The following is a 12,715-nucleotide window of genomic DNA, read 5'->3' on the forward strand; positions in this document are numbered from 1 at the left end:
TCATCAAGACAGCCTCTACCTGGCAGGTACCAAAATTCCAGACTCCCGAAAGGAAAGCAGGTGCACATCATAAAGCACATTGTTTGTACAAAGAGTTAAAGCATGGTGGACCATTCTTACCAGTTCTCAAAATGGTGGGAACTCTTCCAAAATCCAAATTCCCGAATGCCAGCCAAGAGCCAACCTTGCAAATAGGCCTTTTTGAAGATGGCAGTCTCAGGCCTGCTGTGTTAAATCTTTTCTGCACACCTGTCCGTAGCTGAGTGGCAGAGATCAGTGCCCAACACAAAGCAACTTCAAACAGACAGGACATGAGGAGGCCACCTACTTAGGAAATAGTGCCAAAAGGCTCGACCCGTCATTAGTGCCAAAAGCATGGACAGTCGATAATAAACCAACCACAGGATACTTACAAAATTTGGAAACACTGTTCTCACTTTGCTTTTTTTCATTCAACAGTATATCACGATGACATTCTGTGTCAGATTCAGTGTTACAGTTAGCAGTTCAATTGTACTACCTCCAGCATAGATGTAATATAATTTATTTTACCATCCATCATTGATAAACATTTTGCTTATTACTTTTTAAATGCTTAAAAGAAGGGAAATGAAAGTATTTAAGAATCCATCTTACTTATTATAGGTATTTTCTATGCATTTAGTAAAATAAATTGGAAACTCTTTTCTCCCCGTGTCTAGCCTGTGACCCAAACAACAAACGCCTTCGTCAAATCAAGGACCAGATTCTAACAGACTCTAGGTACAATCCCAAGATCCTCTTTCAACTGCTGTTGGATACCGCACAGTTTGAGTTTATACTCAAAGAGGTAAAAATATTGAATAAGTAACCACCAAAATCTTTTCTTAATGCTTAAATTTTTTTTTTGAAATTAGGATTTTGTAACTGTGTGTTTGAGTCAAGCTAAAGATTCTAGCTGTCTGAGATAATTCTTATTTTCAAAGGACGGGATTAAACATTTAACAGGTATTTAGTCTCTACTGTCATTTAGGGATACAGTGATGGGGAGAAAATGTCCCGAATTATGGAGGTTACAGTATAATGAGGAATGTGGATAGTAAACAGAGAATTACACAAATGAAAATGTAAATAAAAGCTGAGGTGTATGCTCTAAAGGAGAGGAACACAGTTCTCCACCTAAAGCAGAGGACCTGTCCTAGCTTTCATAACTTCCCTGAGAAGGGCAGCAGGAGCTTTTGAAGGAAGCTGAGAAAGGGGCCTGCCAGAGTTAGCTGAGACAAAGCTGGGGAGCCTGATGGAGAACATTGCACGGGAGGACAGACTCTATCTCAGTCCTCTTGGGTAGAGAAGAGCCTGGCCAGTTCAAGGGCCTGAAAGATCAGCTGGCTGGAGGGGAGAGAATACAACAGAAAGGTGTTAGGAAGCGAGGTTGACAGGTGGGCAGGAGCCAACCTGTGCTGGTCCTTGCAGGATATTAGTCTTCATCTTATAAGCCATGAAAACCCATTGGAAAGGCCTAAATAAGGTGGTAGTTTGCATTTAAACAAGGTTGACCTAAGGACTTTAAGGGATTTGAGTTCACAAAAGGAAATTCTGTGCTGGTTTTACTCCTTAAAAAGGCCCCATGGGCATAATTGGGCTTCCCTGGTGGCTCAGATGGTAAAGAATCTGCCTGCAATACAGGAGACCTGGGTTCGATCCCTGGGTTGGGAAGATCCCCTGGAGGAGGGCATGGCAATCCACTCCAGTATTCTTGCCTGGATAATCAGAGGGGCCAGGTGGGCTACAGTCCGTGGGGATGCAGAGAGTCAGGTATGACTGAGCGACTAAGCACATCACATGGGCATGATAAAAATGGCAGACACCTGGGGTGTCCAGGTTTTACGAAACTTTGGGGGTTTGGATCAGGTGGCCTCGGGAACTAGCCCCAGACCTTGAAGTTCATTCAGAACCAACACTCACTTTGCCTAAATTAATCTGAGAGCCGCCGTCTGAGATGATCTAGCTTTTTTACCCCCCAATTTGTATAAAGTAGTGATGCTTAAGAGATGGCATCAGAATGATGTTGATTTTAGGTACCTGTTTTTATAATAAACTGGGTTTGACTCAGGCTTTCTTAGTAAAATGCCTAAGCTGGATTTTCTCTTAAAAATCAGTAAATCTCTTCTGTCTCTTCAACAGATGTTCAAGCAAATGCTTTCAGAAAAGCAGGCCAAATGGGAGCATTACAAGAAGGAGGGCTCAGAGCGGATGACGGAGCTTGCTGATGTTTTTTCAGGAGTCAAACCCTTAACCAGAGTGGAGAAAAATGGTAATTGCCAGAGAGGAAACATCAGTGTGTTTGAAATGTGTACACAGTTGATTAGAAACCAGCGGAGTAAAAAGTCATTATTGCGTCGTCAATGTGTGCTGGAATGTTGCTGATGAAGATCAGAAGTTTAGTTTTGGCTGCCCTAGCCTTGTGCTGCCTTGGAAAATCTCATATTCTCTCTCAACTTCAGGTTTCTTACATATGAAATAAGAAATTGGGGGTTAAATGGGGCTTCGTATACTCTGGTTCAGAAATAGTATTTTATAGAGTCATAATCCTCCACCTACCACCACAGTATGCAAAGCTAGTGCCTTTAGCGTGTCATTTTATGTGCATTGGGGGAGGTAAGACCTTTCATCATCCTCTCAGAAGGATACTTCTCCCAAGAATATTATTAATGACCACTAACAGATGATACTTAAGAGTCTTGTGTGCCAATCCTGTTAGGTTCTTCTTCACTGACGCACCTGCCATCTAGTGGCACAAGAGGGGACCTGCAGACTGCTTTGAAACAATGTGTGTGTGTCAGTCCCTCAGTCTTTGCAGCCCCATGGACTGTAGCCCTCTGTCCATGGGATTTTCCAGGAAAGAATACTGGAATGGGTTGCCATTTCCTCTTCCAGGGGATCTTCCTGACTCAGGGATTGAACCTGTGTCTCCTGCATTGGCAGGTGGGTTCTTTACCATTGCACCACCTGAGAAGCCCAACAGAGCCACAGCTTAAGTTTCACTTTGACAATTTTGATCTTGCTTTTTTAGGAAATTATAACCACAGGAAAATTGTAGTAGCACTTCTAACTTTTGTATACATAGGATCCTTTCGAATTGCCCCTGAAAGACCATTCTGAGTTTTAAGGTGACAAATTAAACTATTTTTTCTGAGACTTGATATTTAACTGTCAGATTTATTTCTGATAAAGTTAATTATACAGTAGAATTGGTTAATAGTATAGATTTTTATTAAAAAATGTAACTCTGCTGTTCATAGTATAAACTTGTGATTACTGTATTTGGCTCTTGTTGATTTATTTGATGCTGAATGGTTGATCCAAAATATATTTCCAAATTCTGTTATTATTCCTACTGAAGCTTCCCTGGTGACTCAGATGGTAAAGAATCTGCCTGCAGTGCAGGAGACCTCGCTTTGATCCCTGGGTTGGGAAGATCCCAAGGAGCGGGAAATGGCAACTGACTCCAGTATTCTTCCCTGAAAAACTTTATAGACAGAGGAGCCTAGCAGACTACAGTCCATGGGGTCACGAAGATAGAGCAACTGAGTTCACACACGCACAAGTAAAAGCAGTCTGCAGGTCCCCTCTTGTGCCACTAGATGGCAGGTGTGTCAGTGATGGAGAACCAACCAGGATTGGAACACAAGACTCTTAGGTATCATCTGTGTTAGTGGTTATTAATATTCTTGTGAGAAGTAGACTTCTGAGAAGATCATGAAAGTTATTCCCTCCTATTGAAAAAAGTTGACCAGTTTTGATGATATAATATAAATTGGCAACAGGTTTCACAGGTCACCCTAGTGTATCTTAAAAAAACAAAGAACCTCCAGTACCAATCTAACCAGATAAGTTGTCTAAAATCAGGCACATTTCTCTATTCTAGTCTCTTTTAGATTCTTATAAATATAAGCATTGTTTCAAGATCATTCAAAACAATATACTGTGCTTTTTCTGGCTGTATAGCATATTTCAGCTTAGGAAGTACTTTCACAAATATTTCTTGTTTGATCCTTACAACCCTGTGAGATAAACATCTTTATCCTTATTTTATATATACAGAGACCAAAGCTTTAAAAAGTAATCACTAGCCAAAGGTACAAAGCCTGAATCTCAGCCATCACCTCAGACTCCAAATTTTTTGTTCTTTCTTCTACAGCATAGCTGTCCTTTGGTCCTACCAAAAAAAAAAAAAAAAAAGTTTAAAATTGCAACTAGTTTTCTTCATGTCATGCCAGTTTTTTTTTTTATTGGAGTGTAATTTCTTTACCATGTTGCGTTAGTTTACGCTATACAACAAAGTGAATCAGCTGTATGTGTCCCTATATCCCCTCCCCCCATGACCTCCCTCCCACCCTATGTCAATTCTTTTTTTTTTTTTAATACTTTATTTTTTTTTTTATTATGGTGGGTCTTCGTTGCTGCACAGGCTTTTCTCTAGTCTGGTGAGTGGAGGCTACTCTAGTAGTTGTGGCACATGGGTTTAGTTGCTCAGTATGTGGGATCTTCCCAGATCAAGGATCAAACCCATGTTTCCAGCATTGGCAGGTGAATTTTTAACCACTGAGCCACCAGGGAACCCAGATGTCAGTTCTTAAAATAACTTGGATTATAAACTTTTAAGTGCTTTTATTAAAGTGAAATCATTCCATTTTTGACATACCAAAAAACCTTTAGCTAATTAACTTGGTGAGGTGAGAAGAGCAAAGGCTTTGACTCTGAACAGTTTGCACACCCTGGCTCTTCCATTAAGTGACTCTAATCCACAAAGGCTCTTCATATCTCAAGGTATCAGCATTCTTATCTGAGAAATGGCTTTTAATTCCACTCCATAGATTTTTGTGAAGGTTAGATGAAACGAAGCTTAAACCCTTGCCTGATACACTGAGCGTCTCAAAGCGTGTTAACAGTACTCACCATCTCTGCCTTAAGAAATGCCAGCTGGTTTGTGAGTGCAAATGTCGCCCCCTAATCCATTCAGACTCCCCACAGCTCACCACTCACACATCACTCTCCTACACGTTGGTACCACTTTGCCCTCCAAAATGTGCCATTGCCCTTTTGCCCCAAAGCTTCTGTTGTGTCTGTCTGTTCATCTAGAGACAAATAATCCCTCTCCCCCTCTGCCCCTGCAGACCTTTACCCATCCTCCCAACTCTGCGACAGTCCTTTAGTTCCTCCCTGACCCCTCCCCTCCCCCACTGCCATCTTTGCACCCTTTCTGCCAGGTGTTATAAACTCTTTGTGTAGAAAGTTTCATCACTTTTACTAGGTCATATGCCCCAGGCATTTTTGTTGTTACAATTTGGAGAATTCCTGAGAACAGTTGATAGATACATAGTAGAAGCTCTGTCAGAACTGGACTTGTGGAGAGATTATTAAAGTCATAGCCACTGCTACAGATGTTCTAGGATTTCAGTAGTCTTTTCTTGTTTCTATATTAATAGAAAATCTTCAGGCTTGGTTCAGAGAGATTTCAAAACAAATATTATCACTAAATTATGATGATTCTACCGCCGCGGGCAGAAAAACTGTGCAGCTAATACAGGCTTTGGAAGAGGTAAGGAAAGTCTTTAAATGACAGTTCTTGGATCATGAACCATACTTTTGACCTACACAGCAGTCCTGGAAACATATTTAAGAGACTATTTCATCAGAAGTAAAAGCAGTGTAAGTGAATGTATTCACTGTGATATTATATACAGTGCCCTAAAATTGGGAAAATAACTAAATGATAATAAGAGAATGGTAGTGAAATTTATGATATTTCAACTTGCAGAAACATGTATATAGTCTTGAAAAACTAATCATGAAGACAATATAGAGACATTGGGAAAACTATGATAAGGAGGTAAAAGCAAAAGCAAATTTCCATTATATGCACCATTTTTAGGTTTGTAAAAAATGTATGCCTTGGGGAAAACCTAGAAAAAGATACACAAATATAAAAATAGTTGTATAATGATCATATGCTTAAAAATGATGTTTCTTTTCTGGAAAAGAAAAGTTTGTTTTTTGTCTACTAAAAAATGATTGTCAAAAGAGGATCTTACCTCCACACCTTTAAAACTTGTATGTTTAACCAGGAAAATAAACAAAAGCATCAGAACAATAAGCATATGCTCTATTATCTAAAAAAAAAAAAAAAATCATCCATCCTCACCTAGAACCCTGTCCGATTGATATGTATGCATTAATCCTTTTCTTATAAGCTCTTTCTTATTTTTGCAAGGGTTTTAGGATGGCCACTATTACGCAGCATAGTATAATGCTCCATTGTTAGCATGCCAGTTTCCATAACCATTCCGGAACAGTTGTTCACTTGTGCTGTTTCTATTTTCGTTGTTTTTGGATTTTCTAGTTGATAGTACAACTATAAACAACTTTATAAATCTGGGGTGCTTTTCTCTTTTGCATTATTTCTTTTGGCATGTAGCGCATGCCTGTTGAATTATATACTTTAAAATGTCAGAACACTGGAATCATTATTTATTAAAGAGTTCATCAAGAGAACTTAAAATGTACAAGTGCCCACTCCTTGGTTGTGGCATGACTTATTTTGTTTTTTAGCAAGTCAGCAAATCTGCAGAATTAGAATTTTCCAGTATATATTTATTGATATTGAAGTGGAAAATGGGAGTATTTGCTTATTATGTTATATGTGTATGGAATAAGAAATAGTGGAACATTTTCTAATTCTAGAAATACATGCATTGTTTTCTAACTTGGCTTGTACATTTCTGAAATTATAATTTGAAATTAAAATTTTGCCAAGAATGTTAGTTAAGTATTGTGCTTTATTTGAAGTGTTTTCAAAGAAAAATGAACACCATGCAGGCCGTTCAGAATGTTAAAATCCAGTGTGTTTATGTACCTCAGGTTCAAGAATTTCACCAGCTGGAATCAAATCTGCAAGTGTGTCAGTTTCTTGCTGATACTCGCAAGTTTCTCCACCAAATGATCCGAACCATTAACATCAAAGAGGAGGTCCTGATCACAATGCAGATCATTGGGGACCTTTCTTTTGCTTGGCAGTTAATTGACAGGTAATGTGGACAACCTGACGTTAGTCCTTGATGGAAGCCACTGTGAACATCATCTTACCACTGATATCTTTTTGCAGTTTCACATCTATCATGCAGGAGAGCATAAGGGTGAACCCATCCATGGTCACTAAACTCAGAGCTACATTCCTCAAGGTGAGCAAGTAACAATAAAATCACATTTGCAGTTTCCGAGCAAGTGTTGACCTTCATTTTTACCTCATTCATTAATTCAGTCCAAGATCTCATCCTTTTAGAAACTTGGACAATTTTAAGTATTTTTATAGACTGAAAACTTTTAGCAAATTTTTCATGAGTGTGTAGTTGGCAAAAGATATGAGAAATAAAGTTTAAATTCATAATAGATGTTGGAATGTTTTACAAAAATTGTTTTTAATGAAGAAATCAATTTTTTATAAGTTTTACCAATATACTAAAAATGTACATCCTTTATTCCCTAGACATGAATAAAATCCTTTTACTTATTCACTTAAAAAAATTCTTGTTGAGCTTCTGCTATATTCTAGGCTCTCCTATAAAGATTAGGGAACGGGACTTTGTTGGTGATTCAGTGGTTAAGACTCCAAGCTTCCAATGCAGGGGACATGGGTTCAATCCCTGGTCAGGGAACTAAGATCTCACATGCCACATGGTTCAGCCAAGAAATAAAATTAAAAAATAAAAAGGTTAGGTAATAATGGTGAACAAAATAGGCATGGATTGGCCCTTCTCTCAAGGTAATTTCATTTAGTGATAAATGGACAAATAATTTACTCAATGTCTTCTGATGAAATTACCATATATATCAAGTCTGAGGGGCACTTTCATATTTTAACATTTCTGTGACTGAGATAGGTTGTAGATGATGGCATACTGTAATTTAGTTGTCAGCATGTGTGGTTTTTTTTTTTTTTTTTGAGCAGTGCATCAAATAATGGCACTTCTTACAAAGCCATATCATCTTAGATTAGACTCAATGTAGTAGTCCATCAATCAGAATGTCTGATCTCCATAGAGAAGTAGCTGCCTTCTGTAGCTCAGTGCTCAAACTTGAGTGTGCAGGAGAATCACCTGGAAGATGGTTAGTAGCCCAGATTGCCGGGCCCCACCCCCAGAACTTCTGATGAAGTAAACCTACGTGGGGCTCGAGAATCAGCATCTCTAACAAGGTCTCAGGTGATGCTGACGCTGCTGGTCCAGCGACCACAACTTGAGAGCCACTACCGTAGCAGATAACTGTCATTTTACATTATAACCTTGTCAGAAACTGTGAACTGATGAAGTTCAGTCATTGTTGCTGTCTTTTGAGCGAAGCCTAGGAGCTTCATTGTATGTTACCGCTTCTAGAAAGAGAGATTTCTAGGACTTTTTGAAACAGGGAAACAGTGGTGTCTTATTTTCCTTCCAGCTTGCCTCTGCTCTTGACCTGCCCCTTCTCCGTATTAATCAAGCAAATAGCCCTGACCTTCTCAGCGTGTCTCAATATTATTCTGGTGAATTGGTGTCCTATGTGAGAAAGGTAAGAAATGCATCAAGGTGATACTTATTTTAATGGCAAACTAACTGCTATTTTAAATACAAATGATGTGCTTGGGGCCCTGAAAAAAGTACACCTGTTATTCCTTTCCCTTACTCCTTTTTTTTATTGAAGTGTACTTAATTTATGATGTATTAGCTTCAAGTGTGCAGCAAAGTGATTCAGTTCAAGACCTTCTCTGTAGTAGGTCCTTGTTGTTTATCTGTTGTATACATAGTAGTTGTATATACTTTTCCTTAATTCTTAATTTGATTCCAGAAATTTTCAATACCTGAAAATAAATTTATTCTTACTGGTACTGCGGGAGTGCAGATATGTTTTTACTTTCAAAGAACTTGTATACTTATTTTTTAAATGGTGATGGCATTAACCCCCATTTTTTAGGTGTAGAGATTGAGAAACTTAGATCTTGGTAGCTTCTTCAAAGTCACAGCTGGCAACTGTGACTAATTGGAACTTAAAGTTTTCAGGAGAATTTTGGTCCTTGTTTCAGTAACTTATGGTGTAACTTAGAGCCACACAGGCCTGGATTCAGAATTGTCCTGTGTCACATACTAGCTGAGGGCTCTACAGCCATGTTACTTAACATCTCTGAATTTCAGCTTTTGAAAAATTTATAATGTGGGAGTGATACATCCTTTACAGCATTTCTATGAGAATTAGCTTTATCTCCTGTGAGCAATTCGTGTTTGAAGGAACACAGCCCTGTGCCTGAGAGCAGTTACTAAAATAATGCTTGTGAGAGCCCCCAGCATCCTTGCCTACAGATGCAGGGCTTTTTTTTCTTTAATACATGGACACCCTTTTTACTGTTGTCCTAGCGTCTGTCAACTAAAAGAGAGAAAATAGGAGGTTCACTTGTTTTTCCTCTTTTCCCTTTCACTAAAGGTGTTGCAGATTATTCCAGAAAGCATGTTTACTTCCCTTCTAAAGATCATAAAGCTTCAGACCCACGATATCATCGAAGTGCCCACCCGGCTGGACAAAGACAAGCTGAGGGACTATGCTCAGCTTGGCCCACGATATGAGGTGGCGTGTCCCTTTAACATCTGCCTTTTGATTTTTAACTCCCAAAACCATGAAATAGCACAACTCTGTGTCACCTGCCATGTCCCCAAGATCCCCAGATCAGTTCTGATTTATTCTTCTACATGCTCAATGATAACCAGGTTTTGATATTTTAGTGCAGTCTTACCTTCATGCTTTACAATGTCCTGGTATCATTCAAGGCCTCACCTGCCTGAATGTTCTCAGAGGGAGTGGAACTTAGTTGGTCGCTTTTCTTTTGAATGGTCTTGGTTCATGAATCAGTGGTTCAAAATAATCCATATTCCATGAACAAAGTAATCCATATTCCATAAACCACTTCAGACAGGCAGATATTTAAGGCCATTCCACAAGTAAGCAGTCTCAGAAGTAGTTCTTCTCAAATGCCTCTGCTTTTCTTTCTCCCTCAACTTAGAGACCTGAAAAATAAAATCGAGTAAAATTTGAAAATGTGATAACCAGCATCAATTTCACATCCTCTGACACAACTCCAGAAGTTACATTAGGCATTGAGATCATCAAGCTCAGAACTTCCACATTGATTCTAACTTAAGAATATAGCCTCAGTCAACCTTTTCAGTGTCTCCATGAGCCTTTTGATATTGGGAGGTATCTTCTATATCACTGAGTCCTGCTTTCACCTAATGTGTGAAATACTGAGGCCCAAAGAAGGGGAAATGGTTGATCAAAGGGTAAATAATGATTGAACATCTGACTCAGTCACCCGGTAGGTCTGACAGTGGTCAAAACCCCAGAGCCTCATGTCTGACCAGGACATGTACACGCAGGTGCCTTCAAGCTACATGCTTGTTCTCTTGGCTTTGCCCTTTCAGAACTATTACCAATTATTTTAGCTTCCCATAGAAATGATGGGTCTTTTATGAGAAGTACTTCATTAACTTCTTTTTCTTTGTTGAAGGTTGCCAAGCTTACTCATGCTATTTCCATTTTTACTGAAGGCATCTTAATGATGAAGACAACTTTGGTTGGCATCATCAAGGTAATGGTCTTAATGCTGGTCTCTGTGGCCTGGTAGTAAACCTCTCTGTCATTTGGATTTTTGCGGAATTTATCCGGTGGGGGTAGTGTCATCATTTTATGCCCCTTGCTATTTCACATGCAGTGTTTGATTTTCATTTTACTCACTTATGAACAGATAAAGAGAAAGCATTATTTTCCTCATTTTTCACAATACCCAGGAATTCCTAAACTCTAAGAAAAAAATTTTTATTGAATTTTTATAATAACAAAACAAAATAATTAAATACCCTTAGGCAGAGTAGCTTGCTTACTTGATCACTTACTATCTCTTTCCTCCTTGCCTACAACCTTTCTTTCTCTTTAATGTTTTTATACTGTACCCCAGGTGCAGAGAGCTGAGATCATGGTAAACCTCTGACCATAGGCCATTGCCATCACCAGTACATGCAAGCTCCTCTCTTACTTTTTTCTTTGTCTTCTCCTGGATACCCACCCCCAGACCCCATAACACCCACTCTGTTTGATTTCTGTCCATAAATATGCAAGTCTCCTTATTTTTAGCAAGTAGTATTATTTTATGTGTGCACATTTTTTATTTCTCTAAATCATATTCTGCTCCAAAGCCTCATTCTTTTTCTAACATTTCTCACTAGTTATTGCTTTCAGAATTTATTTATGTTGTAATGAGGTTGTTGGTTACTTCTTACTGCTACAGAGAATTCCACACTTTACTTAGCTGTTCCCCAGGGCACAGATGCTGCTCATTTTCATATCTGTGCTTCCTGTTATCATCAGCAATGTCAAGATGAGCATCTCTGAACATGTCCCCACGTAGGCCTGTGCAAGAATTGCTCTGAAGTCTGCCTGCCCAGGAGTAGGTCAGAGTCTTAGGACGCATTTGTACTTACTTTGTCTCAGTACAGCCAGATTGCCTCCTCACATGACTTGTTTCCTGTGTTTCTACCCCCATTTTGGCCAATACTAGCCATGATCCGCTTCCTAATTTTTGTTCTCCAAACGGGTCTAAAGTGGTATATCATTGCTGTTTTATTATAATTTGTAATCCTAAGATGACTAGTGGATGCACCCACTCAGTTCGTGGTTCTTATTTATTTTTCCATTTATCTGACATCAGTAGAATCTTAACATTTCCAATTTTCTAAAGAATTTTCATTGAATTGCTATAACATTTGTTTTAATGAAATCCAAGAAAATATAGGAAATGAACCTAAAAGAAACAGAACTTTACTATGTTGTTTCTAGAAATGTAGTAAAGAAATACCATTCTAGCCCTGTAGTATTAATAGACTCTATTAAACATGCTTTAGGCCTGATGCCAGTTTAAGTCAGTTGATATTCAGAGAGTACACAGACAGGTTATCACTTCTCACTCATCTTTATGTGATGATACATCCTAGGACCAGATTAGTCTTAAATGCAAAGTGACTAGTTGGATGTAATAAAACCTAGTAATTAGCAATAATTATCAAAGGAAGGACTGCTTAAGAAAAATGTAAATCTCTTACCAGAATCTTTCACTTAATTCACTCAAGTATGTTAGTGTTAGTTGCTCAGTCATGTTGGACTCTTTGCATACCTAGGACTGTAGTCCGCCAGGTTCCTCTGTCCATGGGATTTCCCAGGTAAGAATACTGGAGTGGGTTGCCATTCCTCAAGGGTCAAACCCAGGTCTCCTGCATTACAGGCAGATTCTTTATCATCTGAGTCATCAATAAGTGCAAAGGGAATGTCATCTTGACGTCCTTTAAGCTTACATTGTCTCTGCCAGTTTAACAACTCAGGGCTTTATGTGGGATCCCATGGCCTTCGGTAATCTGTAAACTTTGAATGTTATGGATCTATTTCAAACCCTTTCAAAGAGTTCTAACTCATTTTAGTTAATATGAGTTAAAACAAGTGAGATATACACAGATACACATATAATGTCCATTGTTAGATGTAACCAAAATAATAGAAATAACCTAAGCATTTTATGAGTGAGAGAATGGCTGAATATATCATGGTGCAGTCACACTGTGGATTGCTCCATTCAAAAATAACTTACCACTAGGAAATTTCCAAAATG

The 12,715-nt window shown here is 38.7% G+C and overlaps 1 protein-coding gene across 2 annotated transcripts in view; it reads left to right on the top strand.

The window, feature by feature from the left end:
• The window catches only part of WASHC5 (WASH complex subunit 5), a 55,757-nt gene that overhangs the window by 20,237 nt on the left and 22,805 nt on the right, over positions 1-12,715 (top strand). For both annotated transcript variants that reach the window (XR_009689510.1, XM_061123214.1), the window contains exons 10-17: positions 702-829; positions 2,164-2,293; positions 5,469-5,581; positions 6,901-7,067; positions 7,145-7,220; positions 8,473-8,583; positions 9,490-9,630; positions 10,568-10,648. Coding sequence is in view for 1 of the 2 variants with exons in the window: in XM_061123214.1 (XP_060979197.1) it covers positions 702-829; positions 2,164-2,293; positions 5,469-5,581; positions 6,901-7,067; positions 7,145-7,220; positions 8,473-8,583; positions 9,490-9,630; positions 10,568-10,648 (947 nt within the window). In the remaining variant the exon portion in view is untranslated. The remainder of the gene's footprint in view (positions 1-701; positions 830-2,163; positions 2,294-5,468; positions 5,582-6,900; positions 7,068-7,144; positions 7,221-8,472; positions 8,584-9,489; positions 9,631-10,567; positions 10,649-12,715) is intronic.

The sequence above is a fragment of the Dama dama genome, chromosome 21, assembly GCF_033118175.1.
Source record: "Dama dama isolate Ldn47 chromosome 21, ASM3311817v1, whole genome shotgun sequence".
Lineage (NCBI taxonomy): Eukaryota > Metazoa > Chordata > Mammalia > Artiodactyla > Cervidae > Dama > Dama dama.